The following is a 21,579-nucleotide window of genomic DNA, read 5'->3' as shown; positions in this document are numbered from 1 at the left end:
TACAGACAGGCCGTAACATCACCAATCCCTGTTCGAGAAAGAACAGAGATTGGTTTATCGCCTGGGCACAGACAAAATGGGGATTAATGATAAGGTTCCATGGAATTCTGTACTTCAGAGATAACAAGTGACGTTGTACCACAGTCCTTCTGAAAAATCCTTCTTGATCTCATCTCCCACTCACGATAAATGTCATTTCAATATGTATGACTCTGCTTCCCCCCCTGTTTTCGTTAAAGATGAAACTTTGTTTTTATTTTAGAACAATGCTCATGAGGCGAGTTTTAATAAAGGACAGTATCACTGAGGATTTCCTATTTTTAGGAACACCCGACATATTTCACACTAACTCCTGATTTCTGTTTCGTTTTTTGCTCTGTTTGTAATATGTTTAGTTATTTCCATCATCTTACTTTGCCTAAAGAACACAGACGGGCAACTTACTAATAAAGTTTTCCTATCAAACCCAGATGCATCTACAAGCGCGGTTAGGGCACTAGTGCGTCCATAGGTGTCCCGATCACGTGCTGGACTATCCATTGCTCTAATTGGCCGACACGGCAGGAGCATATTGACTTGCTCACGCTGACGGCCTACGCATGCGCACAGCATCTGAAATGACGCCCGGTCATGGCCAATTTCGAACGGCAACATTTCCCTTAAATAGGAGAAATCTCTCCCGGTCCCAGCATCGACTGGGTCCGGTATTTGAGGCTTATCCAGGTTGCCAAATGGGTGCTTGGCTTTGACGGCGTGAGTTGATAATCGCATACTCGGAAAGCCATCTTCTGATCAGATAAGTAAACCGAAGGGGAAATGCTGACTGTTTCTGTGTTTCCTTTTGATTTCAGGGTGTGCCTACTAGCTATCACCCCCTCCCGAGACCCATGGAACTATCAACGCTCGCACCCCATGTAAGCTTTCCTTTCCCCCCTCACATTTTTTACTCGGTTTATGACCCTGTTTGATGGCACGCCTTGTTGGCATACCACGGTGCTATAGCCTTAATGTTTTGTTCAGAGTGCGTATTCACGCACTAAGACCACTCAACGCCAGAGTTTGGCGTGCAGGCTAGAAATAAGCGCTGAACACAAAAGGTACCATCGCCACATGAGTGGCCAGATGCTCGCACAACCCACAATAATAAATCCTACCGCACAAGTGCACCGTTGTCCCCACACGAATTAGCACATTAGTTTTGTGTTACAAACCATCCGTGTGCACAGAGAGGAGCATTGAGAGTTTGAAATGTCACAAACACGCATGAATTGTAGGAACCATGTGACATTTATATGTTTGTTTGTATATTTTCTTCTTTCTCTCTTTCAGGTGACTGCTGGGTGCCGATAATTCACGAGTACCTTGCCTTCAACCAGGTTTTAAATATTCTTTCCTGTTTGTGTTTATTTTTCACATCATGACCACCAAGTTAGGTGAGCCTTAGCGCGCTCATACCGCCGGGGTCTACACTTTGGTCCTGACGAATGCCTAGTGAATAACATACAGATAGGCAGAAACATGTTGACCTCACCAAGCAGGGCTTAGCTGACACATCGATCCAGCTTTCCAACTGCCCGCAACATTTTTAACCGTGCCAGGTTGACCTGCAAATAAAAGTTTTTTAGGTCACAACTTGGTCACTTTTTAATTCACTTCACTTATCACTCACAAATTACTAACCAGCTCCGCAGTAACTCTGGCATCGAAGCACACCGGGTTGGTTTTAGATCTTCCTGGTGGGGCCCGATGATGAAGCATGTCACCAACCAGGTTGGTGAGTGAGGGCTTTCTATAAGAATCTAATCTGATTCTTTTTTCATTCATCCACTCCTCATCTCATTGAGAGGTACACTCTTTCGTTGATTTGATTGTACTACGTAGGGGGACCAAGAGTGTTCCTTCAATTTTATAACCCTCTCTCTCTTTTTGATCATTATGCTTTCATGGGACACCACAGCCACTGAAAAAGCGGATGAAAATCAAGAATGAATGACCAAACTCCACTATTAGCTCACCAATCATCCTAAAGGCCCCGAGATGGTCCTTATTGTGGTAGCGCTCTAGTAGCCCTGCAAATTCGCACTCGAGGAAAGTGACATTCAGCGAAAACAATACAAGAGGATTTGATTCATCTACGAATCTCGGTCTTGAGCCTTTCTAAATCAGTATTATATACTGACCAACCATCAAGCTCCTAAGATATGGCGATTGATAATAACCCTGCAAATAAGCAAAGTCTAGACAGGTCCATGGAATAGCTTGCTTAAAACTATGGATGCAAAACAGCTGCCCTAAACTTCCATTCAGATAAACTGAATACATCGGTGGAGTTGCTTAATACTCTTGCTCCTTTTGTTGCAGGGACAGATTGCAAATTACAAAAGCAGAGTGGTTTAGTAGTTAAGGGGCAACCTGATACAAACACCCACCAGTAACTTGCACTTGTGCCTGCATGTAAATGTGTAAATGTAGTTGAGCTTATATAGCGCACAGCTACCCGCAGTGGGTTTCCCGGCGCTTGCTTAGGGAACCCGTCCTGGTATTCCCCTGTGAGATATCAGGGTATCCACAAGGTGAAAGTCAGGCATCCCACCGCGAGGGGCCGTTGTGGAGATTAAGCAAGCTATTGCCCAGAGTCGCAGAGTGTGAACCCGAGAGTCGAGGAGGCACCGGGGCGAGAATTATCGAGTCCGTGGAATTTTTAGCCCAAGACCCGCCGAGGCGGGGAATTGAACCCTGGTCCAGGACTGATCTCAGCTTCCGGGTCTGCTGCCTCTAACCCTGAGCCACACTTCTGCACTATCTCTGCATATTGGTCAATGTCTCAAATCTTTCAATGATAGTTGGTTCTCTTGTGGTTGAAATCAAAATTACAGCCCTAAAGTGGAGGGCAAAACCTGTAAAAAAAAAAAACGTCCCCTGGACCACATCTGGGACAAAGCGCCAGTGTAATTCCTGATTCACCAATTAGACAACAAGACCATCCAACAACGAGCAGTAAAAGCCAGGCAGAAGCAATTAAACCATGATTAATGTCCCACAGCTTAATGCAACTGAAACTGTACTGCCAGAGCAGTTGCTGTCCTGTGAGGTAAAGCAAGAGCAAAATATATCAAATGATTTAGTCTAGTCAAATTAGTTAAAAAAATGGACTAACCTAGAACTAATTGCAATACAATTTCTGTGAGTGGATTCTTATTGAAAATTTTCCGTAGAAAACGATGGTGAAAAGTCTACCACTCTATCATGACGCGTTAATCCAATATGGCGGATTTTTCTAAATGGCTGCCCATTATTTGGGAAATAGGGTATAACTGTTTATATGCCCATGTGTGGCATCATTTTATATGTTTTTATGGACGGGAAAGTCAAAAATAACAACAAAAATTGTTTCTGATGACTATAACATCAAATTGGGATTAATACAATAAACAACGATAATTATATGTTAATATGCCAAACATAGTTTTGACATTTTTTTTTATTTACATTTTTTAACATCATTTGAAAAGGATAAACAAATTTCAACTAGATAATATAGCACTTCTCAATATGACACTGACAAATGAAAATTGTTAAAGAGATAAATTCAAACAGCACTCCTCAGTATAAGAATAGCATGATTTCAATCATTGTCCATGTCCACTTCCATGAAATTTAAACAGCTTATTCCTCGACAATCCATACACGCATCTGTGCACACTATTTCCTGTCTTTTGCATGTACATTGCAGAGTCGCACATTGACTCTTGATGCAGCCACATTTCACACATTTTAATAAATGATCTGGTGCTGGTGCTTGACTCATTCAAATGGGAGTGAATCTTCCATCTTTCACTTCAAATCCCCACTGTAATGGATCCATATGAATACCTATCCACTGCTGCACCTGATGATATACTCTGAGCGAATGAAATTTGCAGGCATCCTCTGTAGGAGGCAAGACTTCCGATTTCACATGTATTGTTGATTTTGTTGCCTTTGAAGTGAAAGTTCGAAGTCTCATATCATGTAGTGTGCTGTCTCCTGTTATTCCTCCATACATCAATATAATAGCATTAAGACCAGCATTTTCAATTTCTTCTGTTGATTTTTGTGAAGTTTGGAATACGACAGCACTTTCTTTGAAGCTGCCTGATTTTCTTAGCAACTTTATGGAGTCACGTTTTCCTAATCCAAATGGTTTGGAGGTGGTATCACATCCTAATACGGCATGAGCAAATAAGATGTGAGAGCAGACGTCATTACCTAAAGCTTTTGCTAATTTCCTAATATCATGCACAGTTATGTTTTTGAAAGATTTCTTAGGTTCTGGGCAAAGGAAAATATCAAATTGGTTTTCTTGAAAATGATGAAGGAGTAGTGTGAGAAGATCGGTGTCGTCGCCAACAATGGCTGTAGAGTGAGTTTTGGCCAACTCAATAGCCTCCAAAACGACCATTAAGTCTGCATCACTATGAGCTTGCTTTGTTTTACACCCAGCTTCTTGTAACTTTTGCGATAATTGAGCATGAAGGTTTGTTTATTTTCATTATTACTCAGAGATAATTGTTTCTGGATGGCGATGGAGGTAGAAGTTATGAAATTTACTTTAGGTCCTCCAATACCTCGGTTTCTTTTTAGATGGGCTTCTGATTTTGTGGAAAATGTATCTCCATATCCATCGAATACTATTATTGCCTGGCCATACATTGTTAGCACATATCTCTCATAGGCACAAAGCAGCTCATGGAATGTCTGATTCGGACTACAAGGAAGGCGATGTAGTAACCATCCACCATCAATAACGAACTGCATATTTTCGGGCATGTTGGCAATGGATGGTACTTGCTCTTTAATATAATTGGCAAGCTGCGACTTCCCAGATTCCCTCATAAGTCCGTGCTTATTGAATAAACTAGCTGGGTATGAGCAAAGCTCATAACGAAACACCTCCTGCAAATCCACGCCACTAGTCTGAGCACAACGCAACAAGCGCTGAAACAATAGTTCAGGATCCAAAACAAAGGTTTCTTCTTTCAATTTAACAGATTGAACTGATTTCATTGCCTTCACCTAGTTGCTTTTTCTGAAAGAGAACTCAGAGACTCTTTTGTCCGTCATCTCATTAAGAATTCTATTTCCAATTTCTTCTGCAAGTCCAGGATTATCATCACTGCCATAAGGAACTCCTGTGACAATGTTACGCAGGTTGCTGTCTCGCTCAAAAACATTGAACTGTTCTACATATACCAGTACTTTCTGTATTATCTCCTTTATCGCGTTCAATTCTTGAACTGGTCATAGTAACATGTTGCTCACTTGCTGCATGCTTCACTGAAGCAAAGTCCTGCATGCATTCATTCAAATGGGCACAAACAGGGTGTGACATAACCCAGACAAGCTGCTGCTGTTCTGTCATACCTTTTCCCTGGGTCATTCCGCCGAATCCTTTTATATTCTTCATTAGAACTTGTTCAATTACCAAATAAGTGGAAAGGCCAACCGAAAACCTATCACTTCTTTGGACAACATGCAGACCATTTGTAAATGCTGTGTATACATCAGGAGCTTCAAATTCAAGCTCAACTACTCTCTCATAATACAGTCGTGCCGAACTGGCATATAAATTATAACCACATGCTGCAAAAAAAGGTAGCATCTCCTTTACCATTGCAAGATGTAGATGCCAATTTCCTGTTCTTTCAGCTTTTAAGAATTGTTTCAGGATGCTGACCATTTCCAAATATTGCAACCAAAGTCGAGGAGTCCTGTAAAATTTAAGTTCATCTTTGGCCTTCAGCAGTTTGGTTGCAATTTCGAAAACAGCATTATGTGTAACATCCTCAACAGAAAGCTCCCCATTAAGAAGATTATTAAACAATGATCTAGCTGCCTGTAAATCGTCGTTATAATCTAGGGCTTGTGTTGCTAAAATCGTGTTGAAAACTGATGAAACAATAAGATGACCACGAATCGATCTTGCAATAGCTTTACCAGAAAGCATGTGTTTTACAGCATATCCTGCATATATGATTTCAAGTGTCTCAACCAAGCCTGCTCCACTCATCAAAAAACCTATGCATCCAAGAAAACTCATGATTGTGTGCAGGCCTCCTAGTCTCAGAATGGCCTTCTTTAAAGGGCTATCCTGTGATTCATTGGCTATGATGCTAAGTGCTTTGTGGAAAAGAGACTGGTCGAATGTTATAATAGGAGTCTGGCTGTATCTCTTGGCATGGTCAGAAACAAAAAACAGTGTTGAGAGAATACACGTCTCATTTGTTGGATCCATGTTAATCATTGGCAGAAAGATGACAGATGATACACCGGGATGGTTACCTTTATGTAGTAGTTGGCATACTCCTTGCCATCATGGAACACTGTTGCTGAGTAGATGTGAGATGTTCAATAAAATATCCAGGTTTGCAGATGGGTCACTGTACGCAATTTCCTTAATGGTATTATACTTTAAGAAACGCATCCACTTTTATATGAATTATATGTTTTTATTGGGATTTTCCCCAACATCCTCAGTTCTTCAAATGAAACTTGACGTTTCTTAATGACCGGTAAAAAATTTCCAGTTGGAGTCACAGTGGCCATAATGCCCATCCGGACATATCGGCTGTACGAGAACCGGCTGTCTTGCAAGTACTGGGTAGGGTGGGGATCAAATGCTTAGGTGATTTGCACACTCAGGGTCAGTTTTGGGCGCTTTTGGAATTGCAGAGCCATCACGGTGCCGGCCTGATGCTGGGGTTTACCTATGTATGAGTGTGACAAGCAGTCCGTGAATTTATCCAGATTTCCCGTCCGAGCCGCGTACTCTGCGGGCACTGCAGGCGGTGCTGGCAGGGGAGGAACAAGGGGGCCTGATCACGAAATTATACAACGCCTCTCTTAGGGAGACTGAGCTAGCGGAGTCCCCCTCATATGTCCGATGGGCGGCAGTAGTGGGGACCTCTATGACACTGGTTGAATGGAAATTCTGTTGGGAATTGACAGGACGGCTAACAGCGACCTGCAGTCTCCGAATCATCCATTTCAAATATTGGCCCCAACTCTATTATACCCCGCTTCAGCTAAAACGTTTTGGGCTCAAAGACAGTGCGTGATGTGTGCGTTGTGGACATGATGATGCAGATTTCCTACACCTAGCCTGGCAATGCATTGGAATCGTTGAATTTTGGACAGGGGTCACGCATGTGCTTACAGAAGTTGTGTTGGAACATGTGGCATGTTTGCCGGCTGTATGTCTGTTGTGGTGGGTTCGGAAGCTTAAACCTTGTAACAGGAGTCTGATTGCCATCTCCACATTATTTGCGAAATGAGCGGTTGCGCAGAAGTGGGAGGCTAGGGCTATTCCCACAGTGAAATAGTGGATACTTGACTTGTTATACTGTAGGGACCAGCTGGACACCTATGCGCAGGAACTGCCGGAAGCATCTCGCCCCATGGATTTCTGGGCTCCCCTAACAGGGTATTTACTAGGAAGGCTAGACCTTTGTCAACCCCTTAACCGTGGGGCAAATTCTCCCGCAGTGCGGGAGAAGTAAAGAGTGGGCCGGGTTGCATCGGCCGAGCGAGGTAGTGCTTGTATCGGCCGTAGGCCGACGCAAGCACGGAACGGGTTAACTTACTATACACAATGCTAGGCTGCATATGGAGGGTGCAGGGCCTGTTAGGACCTATGACATCTGTTTGTTTGTAAGGCTCTTCAGAAATTATGGAAATGCTATGCCGAGTGCCGGGGGGTCGGAGGGGGTATTGAGAGCAGGGTTTGTTTATGTTGCAATGTGTTTGACAGGAAAACGGCTTGTATTGATAACCTTCGAAGGGTGGAATGATACCGAAATGCTACACCTCATATCGGGTTGCCCTTTATTGTACTTCTTACAAGCTGATCAATAAAGAAAAAAACAACAAAAAACATTGGCGTGGTGAAAATGGGAGAGATTCCGTGGCTAAATGATGTAAGTCAGATGTTTATTAAATCAGGTGCAGTTAGGAAAATATATGGGGCCTCATTTATGAGAAATGAGGCATCGCTGCGTGAAAGCAGCGATGCGTCACTTCTCAGTGTACACTCCTTGCGACATACCTGATGCATCATATTTACTGTATGAAGCATCATGTTGCAAGGACTTACAGATGCATCAGTATTTCTGACGTATCTGTATGGCGCAAAAGTGACGCATTGCTGGAGAGTGTCACAAAAGTGACGCAACTCCAGCAATGCGTCCTTTCACATGGGGCAAGCCCCATGTAAAAGGGCCTGCGTCAGTCTTATGCCTGCTGTGAGGCAGGCGTAAGATTTTGACGCAACGGCGTCCTAGAAGTGACGCAGTGAAATCTCATAGATTTCACTGCGTCACTTCTACGAGGCTTTTTGTGGGAGAATGCCCCCCTGCATACTATATATCAAACGCAGGTAGATGCGTCAATTTGGAAATAGTGCCCAACAGGAGGCATGTTTTATGCCGCCGCTGATGCGTCACAAAAAGTGACGCATCGGAAGCGCAAAACTAACGCAAGGCCTCATAAATGAGGCCCATGCTGTTTTAGCTATAGCACCCCTGTGAGATGTATCTGAAAGTGACTCGTTAGTGATAGATTCCTTACCTTAGAATATCCCCAGGCGTCCGACTGGATCAGGAATTTTTTTGCGTAGCAGTACCCATGCGCGTCGGTATGCGTCGTCCGCGGCTCCGCGTCCGTCGTCGGCGTCGTGGGCGCCGTGATGATGTCGTCGGAGTACTTAGACGCCGCCTCCGCGTGCTGACGTCAGTTCTTTTTTCCGCACCAGCAAGCGCTGATCCGGAAAAAGTGGTACCCTTAGTCTATTTTTGACTAAACTTTTTCAATCATTTTTGATCTGCTTCGAAGTCTGTACGACTCCGACGGTGCCAGTAGGGATGCCCGGGTTCAAACCCTGCACCGACTGCGACCGACCCCATCGCCGGTGTCTTCATTGCCTAGGCCTCGACCACGACGACAAGGCCTGCTCCGACTGTCGAGCCCTGACGTCTAAGGCTAGGCGGGAGCGGTTCCGCAAGCGACTCAAGTTCCGGCAGTCGACCCCGTGCCGCTCGAGGTCCCGGTCCACGAGGAGGTCAAGGGACCGGTCATGGGGTCGGAGCCACCATGGCTCCGGGAGTCGTCCACGGTCTTCGGGCTCCTCAGGTAAGCACAAGAAGTCGAAGAGACGTCATCGCTCTTCTGACTCCCCCCGACGCTCGCGCGATGCGCTCGGAGGTTCGGGCGACACCGCCCAACCGGCTCCGCTGGAGCCGCAGGTGTCGCGGCCTGCTCCATACCCGCCGGTCTCTAGGCAGAACGAGACGCCGGGGGAGATTGATGACTTCCTCATGGCCATGAGGTTGCTCGCTCCTCCGTCGGGTTCGGCAGCACCTTCGGGCCAAGCGGTCCCTACTGGGTCCCCACGCGGGCCAGGTGCTTCGGCCCCGGCGCCGTTGGCAACTTCTGTCCCGACTCTGCAGGGCTCCACTAGATCCAGTTCCGAATCCGGGTCGCCGCCGGTCGACCTCACGACCTCGCCGGCGCCGGCCCCAAGGGTGACGCCCCCGTGCCGTCACAGGACGACACCGTCCCTGGTCCTGCCCTCGGTTCAGGTCCAGCGTCGGTGCGGTGCCGCTCTCGACGCCGATGGGAGATTTCTATTTCTATGACCCGGCCCCATCCTTTGAGCTCCCTGTCGCGGCCGTGAGGACTAACCTCCTCACTGAGGTCCTTAAACCGCAGGCAAGCTTGGCCGAGCCTCTGCTGCCGTTTAATGAGGCCCTATCAGACGCTCTTCTGGGCACTTGGTCCAAGCCCGCCACAGGTCAGCCTGTGGATAGGAACGTGGCCAGGCGCCACCGCCCGGGCCGACCCTTGCTTTCTGCCTACCCACCCCACTCCCGAGAGCCTGGTCATCCAGGCCTCTAATCCCAGACCGCATTCCCGTCAGCTCCCCCCGACTGGGAATCCAAGAGGTACGAGCAATACGGAAAGAGAGTATTCTCCTCCCTAAGTTTAGGATTGCAGTCAGTCAATACCGCATGCCTCGTGGGCCGCTACACCCACTCTCTGTGGGATACGGTCGCGGCCGTGCTGCCAGAATGCCCGGTGGAGGTCCGGGCTAAACTCGGCCAAGCCCTTGTGGAGGGTCGAGATGCGGCGCGTTATTCCATCCGGTGGGGGCTGGACACTACTGACTCACTGGGCAGAGCGATGGCAACGACGGTGGTGAATCGTCGCCACGCCTGGTTGAGATCTGCCAACTTCTCGGCTGATGTCCAAAACACACTTATGGACATGCAGTTCGATGGCCGTCGCCTCTTTGGCGACAAGGCAGACCATGCGCTTGAGCGCTTTAAGGACTCCAGGGCTACGGCTGCCTTTCGCTCCTTTCGTGGCCAAGGAAGGGGCGCCCCCACACGTTCTGCCAGCCACGGGCCACAGACTACCATCCAGCGCGGTGGCGGACGTGGAAACCGCCATGGCGGCGGTCGGGGACAATGGCGAGGCCAGTCAACACCTACTCCTGCGGCATCCGCCTCAAAACCCTCCTAGTCCGTGCTTTCAAGCCCATGTGACGCCAGTGGGGGGCAGGGTTCACCATCACCACCACCACTGGTGCACTGTCCCTTCGGACAGGTGGGTGCTGCAAATTGTCCGAAGGGGCTACTCCCTCCCCTTCAAGGTGTCCCCTCCAGCCATGCCACCGCAGGGCCACCGCGTGTTGGGGGATCACTTGAGGCTTCTACAGGAGGAAGTTACGGCCCTCTTGGCCAAGGGGGCCATCGAGCGCGTTCCTGGGCCAGAAGTAGGGTGTGGTTGTTACTCCCACTACTTTCTGGTACCCGAGAAGGGCAAAGGGGGCCTACACCCTATCTTGGACCTACGGAACGTCAACGGCTTCCTCCGGAAGGAGAAGTTCTAGATGCTGACATTGGCTCAGGTCTTAGCTGCTCTAGACCCTGGAGACTGGATGGTAGCGTTGGACTTGCATGACGCTTATTTTCACAGTCCTGTCCTGCCGGCCCACCGGCGTTACCTGCGGTTCACGGTAGGCCACGAGCACTTTCAGTTTACCGTGCTCCCGTTCGGCCTTACCAGCGCCCCACGGCTGTTCACGAAAGTGATGGCGGTGGTCGCAGCTCATCTGCGCAGGTTAGGGGTTTCAGTCTTCCCCTACCTCGAGGACTGGTTGTTGAAAGCGGGCTCGCCCCAGACAGTCATCAGCCAACTCCAGACTACGGCCGACCTCCTGCACCTGCTGGGGATCTCCATCAATGTGCCGAAGTCACACCTGTGTCCCTCTCAGAAGCTCCTCTTCATCGGAACGGTTCTAGATTCGGCGCGGTTTTGGGTTTATCCTCCCGAACAGCGGGTTCGGGATATTCAGGCTCTGATTCCGATCTTTCAGCCTTTATCCCGAGTCTCGATCAGGTTGACGCCGGGGCTTCTGGGGCTGATGGCCTCCTGCATCCTTCTGGTGCATCACGCCCGGTGGCGGATGCGGACTCTGCAATGGGACCTGAAGTTTCAGTGGGCCCAGCATCAGGCTAACTTGTCTGACCATGTCTTGATCTTGGGGGGCACTGCGAGACAGTTGCAGTGGTGGCTCACGGACCGCGATTGGGTCAGCAGCAGATCCCTCTCCCTACCCCAACCGGAGCACATAGTTGTGACGGACGCGTCCCTCCAGGGCTGGGGGGCCACATGGTAGAGGCGGAGATCAGAGGCCTCTGGTCTCCGGCGGAGTCCCAGCTCCACATCAACCTTCTGGAGCTGCGGGCGATTCGACTTGCACTGAAGGCATTCCTCCCCTCTGTCCGGGGGAGTGTAATGCAGGTGTTCACGGACAACACCACCGCCATGTGGTACTGCAACAAACAGGGCGGGGTGGGGTCGTGGACCCTATGCCAGGAGGCTCTGCGTCTCTGGCAGTGGCTGGAACCTCAGGGCGTGACCCTGGTGGTTCAATACCTGGCAGGTTCTCTGAACGCCAGGGCGGACAAACTCAGCCGTCGGTGCATGATGGATCACGAATGGTGTCTGAACTCGGACGTGGCGCAAGGCCTCTTTCAGCAGTGGGGAGAGCCTTGGTTAGATCTATTCGCCACAGAAGAGAACACGCAATGTCATCAGTTCTGCGCGTTGGAATTTCCAAGGTGGCACTCGCTCGGAGACGCTTTTCGTCTCGAGTGGAGTTGCGTCTATTGCACGCCTTTCCGCCTATACCACTTCTGCCCAGAGTGCTGAAGAAGATCAGGCCCGACCGGGCCCAGGTTATCCTTGTGGCTCCGGACTGGGCACGAAGATATTGGTATCCAGAGCTACTCAGCATGTCTGTCGATCCCCCGATTCGTCTGCCTCTTTGGGAGAACCTTCTGTCGCAGCAGCAGGGGATGGTCCTCCACCCGAACCTGTCCAGTCTCCACCTCCATGCTTGGAGATTGAGCGGCGACAGTTGAGGCCATTTGACTTGCCTCCTGAAGTCTGTAATGTCATTCTGGCAGCCAGGTGTCCCTCCAAAAAGTTGGTATACGCCTGCCGGTGGAACAGATTTGTGGCATGGTGCACAGCAAAGGCTGTGGATCCACTCTCAGCCCCCCTTTCTGAGGTTCTCCTCTTCCTTCTTTCTCTTGCCCAGCAGGGCTCTGCTCTGGGCACTATCAAGGGCTACCTTTCTGCCCTTTCCGCCTTCTTAAGGCTACCTGATCAGCCATCTTTGTTCAAGTCCCCAATTGTAAATAGGTATTTGAAGGGCATCACACACATGTTCCCTCCTGTTTCATTCGTGATGCCTCAGTGGGACTTGAACCTTGTACTTACTTATCTGATGTGCGCTCCCTTTGAGCCACTTCATAACTGTCCTCTCCGCCTTCTTACTCTGAAGACTGCTTTCCTGGTTGCCATCACCTCTGCCAGGAGAGTGAGTGAGCTCCAGGCTCTTTCTTCCAAACCTCCTTTCCTTTCTGTCCATCCGGACAAGGTTGTGTTGCGGACAAGACCCTCTTTCCTGCCCAAGGTAGTCACAGCCTTCCACATCGGGCAGTCCATCACTTTGCCCACCTTCTTTCCGCCTCTGCATCCCTCGAAAGAGGAAGAGAGGCTCCACCGTCTGGACCCAAAACGTGCGCTCTCATACTATCTGGATTGCACATGCCAGTTCCGGTGGATGACCAACTCTTTGTTGGTTACGTGGGTGCTAAGAAGGGACAGGCAGTGCACAAACGGACCATCTCTCGGTGGATCGTGTTGTGCATCCAGGCATGCTACTCTTTGGCTAAAAAGGAACCTCCTGTTGGGCTGAGGGCCCATTCCACTCGGGCCACGGCGACTACTACTGCCCTGGGCCGGGGAGTCCCCTTGCAGGACCTTTGTCAGGCAGCTACGTGGGCCTCGCTGCACACGTTCGCAAGACACTACTGCCTGGACAGCCAAGTTTGGAGGGATGGCTTCTTTGGCCGTTCCGTCCTCCAGGACTTTCTGGTGTGATTATTGGTTCGCAGACCCACCACTGGGGTTGGTATTGCTGGGGTATCTATTCTAAGGTAAGGAATCTATCACTAACGTGTCTCTTTCAGATACACAAGTTACTGCTTGTGTAACGATATATCTGTAAGAGACATTAGTTAGTGATAGATTCCTTACCGACCCACCCATCCTCCCCGTTCTGCGAACTGATATCTAGGGTTAAGGTCATCCCCTTTCAGGGCCCTAGTTTCATGGCACCAGTGTTGGTTTTTATCATGGCTCTGCGTTTCTGGCGTGGAAAAGCTGTGTATAAGAACTGACGTCCGCATGCGGAGGCGGCGTCTAAGTACTCCTAAGTACTCCGACTATTCTCAATAGATTTTAAATATTTTATGACCTGTTTATACTGACTTGTGTACTTTTATGGCTATTTAGTCTGATAAAGTTAATAATGATGACAAGTTCTTAACTTCTCAGTGTAGGAGAGTAGGGTCTGCTTTCCTATGGTCACCCCATTTTTTTTTGCTTTTTGCTTCACTGCTAATCAGACCCACAGCCCTGCTGTTCTCTCTCTAAATTTCACACCATTTACTTTAGGTACATCACCAATTGGGATTTGGGTCACTCTTCTGAGTCCCTGTACAATGTACTATAGGTACCCAGGGCATAGGTGCACCCAAGGCCTACCAGGGGCTGCAGCATATCTTTTGCCACCCCTGGCTCGCCATCCAAACTGACACAACTGGCTGATCACTCAGCTGGGGCAAGGTCGTGTAATCACCCCTTGCTTAGATATAGTACACCTATGTCTAACCTTATATCTGGACACATATACACCTATAAGTCACTCCTATGGCAGGCCTTAACAATCCTGAAGGCAGAGTGCTTGGTTTTATGTGAGATGTTGCTCTAGCATGAGCTGAGCCTGTCTGCAGCTTTCGGAACCATGTCCTTATAGCTGTTCCAGGATATTGCCATACCATATACTCTTAAGTGCATTATGTACCTCACGGTCAGATGCTAACTTTGGTTTGGCTTTATCAAAACATGTCGTGTAAGGTGTCATACGCTTTGGAATACTACCCCCTCGCCAATTCTGGCGACGGGGGTAGCATTCCACCCTTCTAGAGGGAGAATGTGTGTTACTTCCATTAATCCCGGTTAAAGTTAACCAGAGCCTCAGCATCACAAAATGGATGCTGCTGCCACAGACACAAGTCTGACCTCCTGCTGCTGGGAGTCCTTCCAGCGAGGGAGGCTTGGACAATAGGTTTCCTGTCACAGGGAGGTTCTAGCACCACCCCAGACAGGAGATAGTGTATTGGGGCAGGGAGGGCTGAATGAAAGGAGACACTGCCTGGGGCACACAAGGTGTCCCATGCATAGGCCAGTTCAAACCGGTGCTGAGGCACTCCAGCCCCAGGTCTGGCGCGAAACTGGACAAAGGGAAAGGGGTGTAACCACCCCCTTCCAGGGTCCCACCCATAGGAGGGACCTAGCAGGTAATCCAGCCCCTAGATTTGGTATATAGGTAGGAGCTGAGTCCCAAGACTTTTGATAATCCTGACTGAAACTCTGATATGAAACTCTGGACCCTTCGACATCCTACTCGACGTAGAAGACGGAAAAATCTTTCTTGTGGTCAAGGAGTGACCACCCTGTGCAAGCAGGCACCATCAAGCGCTCAACAGTTTGCTTTGTCGTTGCTCCCGCCAGAGCTTGAACACAGAGCCTGACAAGACCCAGACTTCCAGACTTCCTTCAGCCCGATCCACAGCCACAGCAAAGCTGAGACCCGTGGATGCGACGCGAGACGTGGGACCGGCCATATTGAAAAGCCAGCGAATTGCTTTCCGTGCAACTTCTGAGACACCCTCGAAGTTGTGAATTGGGGATTGAGAAGCCCCAGCCTCGAGCACCAACTGCACCATAGATCAGCTCTCCACACTCACCGAGTGCTGCGTGGGGCCTTTTTGCATTTTCCTGGTTGACGCGTCTGTCCGGTCACTTGCCCGTTGGCTAGTGGCCTCTGTGACTACGAATCTGTGAATTTCCAACACTGGTCTGGTTGTTACAGACTGGCCCTTGCTCCCCTGAAAAGGAGCAGCCCATCAGACCTTGCTGGTCTGATCCAGAAGCCATCTTTGATTCCGGCATGGGTTGCATTTGCCAATGCCTGTTGATTCCGAATCGAGAACTGACACCGCCAACAGTGAGAGCCTTCGTGTGACAGTCCGTGCCCAGCTCCTGGTCATCATCGACACCTCCTGGTCCACGTGGCAGCGGAGACAAACTTCACGACAGCACCTGATCGCTTCCCGACACCGCCTGGTTCCTTTCTGGTTCCATCCTGGTCACTGGCTAGTGACCCAGACTCTGTCCCCTCTGCTTTCAGGTACTCTTCATCCTCTATCTGCCCTTGGATCCAACCGGACTCTTCTCTCCTGGTCGCCTGCAGCATCTTTTCTCCAAGGCTCCATAGAACTCCACAACGAAACCCGACACACTTTGACACCTATGCACCCGCTTCCTGTGGGTGAGGTAACACGAGTACTGCGGTGCTCCTGTAAAGGTTTACACTCCTAGTGTCCTAGTTTCAAGTGGTTAGTTTCTAGTCCAGTCGGAAGACTCCTAAAACTTTAACTTTCTAACTTTACGCACCCATTGACTTCTATGTGTGCACGCGTGTGCATTTAGACACTGCACCCGCATCCCGTGGGCCTCCTGCTTCCTAACTACTGTTAGTCCAGTGTAGTCCCAGCGATTCCCAAGGCTCTAGGCCGTACCATTGTTTGTGACGTGGTTCTTATACCACTATTTTAGTATATGGTTTAGCGGGCTACCAGGGCCTATCCATATTTGTGCAACTTTTGTATGTTATAAAGAGCTCAGGGGGTTGTTTAGAAATAAATACATATATATTTTGAATATATAACCTGTGTGGTGTCCTTTCATTTGATATTAAAAGGTTTGCATATGGTAAAACAGCTGGCTTCACATGCCCTCTTGAGTTTAGCCTAAGATTGCTTTTGTCCATGCTACCCCTAGGATAGCTGGTCTATAAGGTTGACTTTACAACCATCACCATAAGGGTTGTTTGGACAGGTGCAAGGTGCTCACTAGAATAGTGAACATCATATACCAGGCCACCTTCGCACATTGGTGTGCAGCGGTTGGGATTTGAGCTTGCTGTTGTTTTACCAATTGTAATCTTTGATATCATTTGAAAGATCACATTAGGTACCATAGGTACATATAACAAGACTTAGAATACATAAGTTCTACTGAACTTAGTTGTTGTAGAGGAAAGGGCCTAGCACACCCTGAATACAACTCCTAGAGAGGTTCTAGTAGGTAAACACATAGTGTAGGTAGGTGCACACACCACACCTCACTAGAATCATGTCTACCACAGGGGAGCCAAGTATGACTCTTCCTGGGGCAGGTGACCCTCCCAGGGCACCATCTAGATATGAAATGCTCAATTTCCAAGAGATGAGGCACTTGTGCACCTCAAGGAGATTGAAACAGGGTTCTAACCCTACCATTTCCCAATTGATAGAAGTCCTAGAAAGGGCTGATGCTGAGAAGGCCTCTAGAGAGGGACCCTCAGTACAGGCAAAAGAGGTCTTGCCCTCTACAGATGATGCATCTGATCCTACTATCATGAATGAAGTGGGAGATGAACAAGAGGAAGGCTCTGAAGAAGAGGTAAAGCAGATGGCTTCACATGCCCTCTTGAGTTTAGCCTAAGACTGCTTTTGTCAATGCTACCCCTAGGCTAGCTGGTCTATATGGTTGACTTTACAACCATCACCATAAGGGTTGTTTGGACTGGTGCAAGGTGCTCACTAGAATAGTGAACATCATATACCAGGTCAACTTCTCACACTCAGCAAATTTAATAGAAATTCTATGGAATACTTGTTGACTTACTGGGTATATTTTGAAACTAGGCAGGTAAGCAAAGTCTGCAAAGGATGATCTAATAATTGACATACTACATGCACTGTGGCCGACTTACTGGAGCAGATGTGTGTATGTGTCCTCTTTTATTAATCTGTAGAAGTGTGCCCTCTTTAGTTCTGCCCTATTATAGGAAGGCACAAATCCATCCCTCACTACCTGTTTGGGACAAGTGGTTCAGAGAGCTATGAGAAAATCAGAGGTTGTCGGTTATATGTAAGGTAAACTAATCAACTGACAGTTACACCAAAACAGATGTGGACATTTTGACAGAACCCCTGTATGCCTAGTTTGTGGAAAATTATGTATTTTTAGGTGAATTGAATTTTAGTGCCGTGCCTTCTTTAAATATATGCAGTCTATACGGTTAACTCTTACACACCTGGGTGTTGGGTTATCTTTGTCATTTTCATTGTCCATTTTCTATCCTCAGGCCCTATAAGAATGATCCGAAGTTTGATCCTGAGTTCATACGCACCAAGTCCATCGCTGCTGCTGGTCTTTGCTCCTGGTGCATAAACATTGTGAAGTTTTATGAAGTGTACCTGGAAGTCGCACCCAAGAGACAGGCCTTAGCAGAAGCTAACGCAGAGCTGGAAGCTGCCCAAGAAAAGCTCAATGTCATTAAGAACAAAATTGCTGTAAGTTCATATGCACTTATAGCACACCTTTCCAAACTGACAGTACTGCTGATTTTGTGTTATCATTGAAAATCCGAAATATTTTGATTAGCACAGATGGATGTTGAGCATAACGTGAATGGAAAGACTGAGTGACAGTTCCAGGTACAGGTAATAGAGAAGATTTGCGCCTCTTCCTATTTGTAATTTGGGAAAGGCTGAGTCACTGATTTGTAACTGCAGTTACTGTGGCAATCCATTCTCGCTTGGGGATTATTTTAATGCGTTGGGGGGAGAACAGTCTGTTTCTCCTCCCCCCAATGTCTATCAAAACGGGAAACATGTTTTAATGTACATAGGCTGCTTTAAAAAAAATTGTTTGGGAATGCAAATACAGAGACAGAGGTCTGCGGTCCATAGCAGTCCTCCATACCTGCATTTGCAGCTAACCACAATAAGGTCAAATTGCGACCAGCCTAACTAATTAATGTTCGTTAGACTGGTCTCTATGGCCCACATGCATCAAGCATTTTTGTAGTCGCAAACGGTGCGATTCCTTAAAATCGGCCGTTTGCGAATGCAAAAGTGCTTGTTGGGATGCATCATGCCATTTTAGAAGTCGCATCTTTTTTACGATTTCTAAAATTGCGTTAGCATTTAAGAAATCGCAATTGTGCGATTTCTTAAATGCTATGCATCATTACAGAAAAATATGCATTTTTTAAAATTGGAAGTGCAAATTACCACGAAGTTCAACTTCGTGGTAAATTGCGAAATTGATTAAAAATGCACAAAAATGCATTTTTTAAACTGTAAAGTTACACACACACATGTCCTTAGGACATGTGTGTATGTAACTTATGCTGAAAAGTACATTTCATGGGTGCAGGGGGGGGTCATTTTGACCCCCCTCTCCACCCTTGAAATGCATTGATGAATTGCAATTGCACATTGCGAATTCGCAATTCCCATTCATTCCTATGGGCATTTTGGCCCATAGGAATGAATGGGAATTGTGAATTCGCAATTTAAAATTCGCATTTTTTATGCATTTCGGTAAAAATAGCGATTTTTACCGATTTGCAAAAAAAATAAGAAAAAATTCATGCATAGGCTTTTGCGAATTCTAAATTGCGAATCGTTATTTTTCGCAATTTAGAACTCGCAAAAGCCGATATTGATGCATGTGGGCCTATATGACCCCATTTGAAGGGACAATTTCTAACACAGCCAATTAGCGCAAAATCCGGACCGCAAATTGCAATCCCATTTTAAAACCAGTCAGACCCTGATTACGAGTTCGTCCCTGCAATTGAGTTACATTGGAACTGAGAATTAGGACGCTGGGCCAATTCTACCCATTGTAAAACCATACGAGAGTGAGTAGTAAGGTCATTTCTGGCAGGGGTTAACACTGTCAGGAAAAAACAGAGAAAAAGGCTTCACTTTTATTGCAAACCAAGGTCTTATGCAATTTTTCCAGCGGAATTTACTGACCATGAATATCAATTGTTCTTTCCTCACACACGAAAAAAATGAAAACTACTAAATTATAATCAGGCGAAGTGGGATTCCATATGTTAATTCTGCGCCGCCTGACTTAGACAAGAAGCAAAACCTTATATATTACTTCTGTTCTTAAATATCATGTGCATTGTTAAACAACTTAGCTTCCAACCTCTGTTATACATTTTTTAAGCACAGTGTTAACAGGTTTTTACCAGAAATAAGTACTGAAAAACTTGTTTTTAGGAACGATGGGAGGGACACCATAGCTGTTGAATGTTTGAGGAGAATGGCCTGCACTATCAAACTTAAGGGCCAGTATTATGTCCATTGCGCGTTTTCATTCTTTGCTCCAGGCGCACCTTTTGAAAAGTTGCGCCAAACGCAAACAATGATAATGTTCCCTATTATGGGGAATGACCGGCCCAAGGGCAGCGTGAACTTGCTGCCCCAGGGTAGTGCATTTAGGTGAAAAACTGAGCAGCTGCTCTGAAGCCGCTCTGTGTTTTTACTCTGCAGACTGCAACCCTTCTACACTTTTAACCTCTTTGCTGCTATGTCTTCTCCCCTCTGTGCTAAGCCTCTTTTTGGCTAATTGGGGTAGTTTGCGCTTACGACCCTGTAACTTTTTGACCACATAAGGTATTCACGCCAAATGTGTGTCCTGTTTTTCCACCATCATGGGAATTCTAAAGGTACCCAGGGTTTGTGGATTCCCCTGGTGGGGACCCAGAAATTAGCCAAAATACAGCTACATTATTTTTTTTTTAATGGGAATAAAGGGCTACAGATGAAAGTGTCTGTTTTTTCCCTGCAAATGGTATAAAAAAAGGGGTTGTGGTGCTGGAATCACCATCTTCCCAGTTTTCAGGGACAAGCAGACTTTGTTTAAAAAAGCAAAATTTTTTACACAGTTTTGCCATTTTTCTGGGACATAGCCTATTTTTGCTTTTTTTTGTGCTTTCAAACTCCTTCCAGTTAATGGTAGATATGGGTATGAAAGCAATAATGGATTCAGCAAGAGGTGATTTGTGTAGATCCGTCAAGGTTTCTTTATAGAAACAAACAGTTAAAAATAGGAAAAATTGAAATTTAGTTGGAAAAAAAACCATCCATTCGTGTCAACGTTTTCACCTGTAACTTCTTCTAATTATGACAGCAGTTTGATAGCAATATATCGTTACATCCACCGGGATTTTCTGGTTGTGGGGATATATAGGACTTGAAGTTTCACCAAGAACCCGTCAAATCCAGAGCCAATAACTGAGCAGCGACTTGCAATGGTTTTTTATTATGTACCGGGTATATAGCAATTATTCTGGGAAAATGTATACATGGAAAAATCGGTATGAAAGACACCGATGTATTTCTGAAATGGGAACCAAATATAGAGTTTAGAAACAGTAGATATTTGCACATTTCCGGAAATGGGAATACCCATACTAGCATGAGAATTATAGGTTATTTTTCAAAATTACTTCTTTTTTACACATTGTCTTTCATTTGGAGGCAGAAATGCATCAAAAGTCAATAAATAATAACAGTTCCTCTACAATTATGTGTTACCCTAAGTCTCCTGATAAAAATGGTACCTCACTTGTTTGGGTAGACCTAGTGCCCACAACAGGAAACGACTCAAAACACAACTTGGACACACCACATTTTCACAGTGAAAAATGAAAATTATTTTGCAAAGTGCCTAGGTGTAGTTTTTTAACCCTAGCTCTGCCGGCACATAGGGAAACCTAGCAAACCTATACATTTCTTAGCACTATACACCCAGAGGAATCCAGGATAGGGTGACTTGACTGGCTCGCACCAGGTTCTGTTACCCAGAATCCCTTACAAACCTAAACATTTTCTAAAAAAACACATTTTCCTCACATTTCTGTGGTGGAAAGTTCTGGAATCTGCGTGGATCCACTGATTTACACTTACCTCGTGTTCCCCCACGTCTTCAGAGAATAATGGTACCTCACTTGTGTGGGTAGGCCTTCTGCCCGTGACGGTAAAGGGC

At 46.9% G+C, this 21,579-nt stretch overlaps 1 protein-coding gene across 4 annotated transcripts in view; it reads left to right on the top strand.

Annotated features, from left to right (window-relative positions):
- The window catches only part of DNAH17 (dynein axonemal heavy chain 17), a 12,633,448-nt gene that overhangs the window by 9,515,103 nt on the left and 3,096,766 nt on the right, over window positions 1–21,579 (top strand). For all 4 annotated transcript variants that reach the window (XM_078653923.1, XM_078653924.1, XM_078653922.1 and 1 more), the window contains one exon: window positions 17,870–18,077. In XM_078653923.1, the coding sequence (XP_078510049.1) occupies window positions 17,870–18,077 (208 nt within the window). The remainder of the gene's footprint in view (window positions 1–17,869; window positions 18,078–21,579) is intronic.

Source organism: Lissotriton helveticus, chromosome 7 (genome assembly GCF_964261635.1).
Source record: "Lissotriton helveticus chromosome 7, aLisHel1.1, whole genome shotgun sequence".
NCBI classification, from domain to species: domain Eukaryota; kingdom Metazoa; phylum Chordata; class Amphibia; order Caudata; family Salamandridae; genus Lissotriton; species Lissotriton helveticus.
Note: the sequence above shows the minus strand (reverse complement) of the source record. Positions and strands in the feature narration are given on the sequence as shown.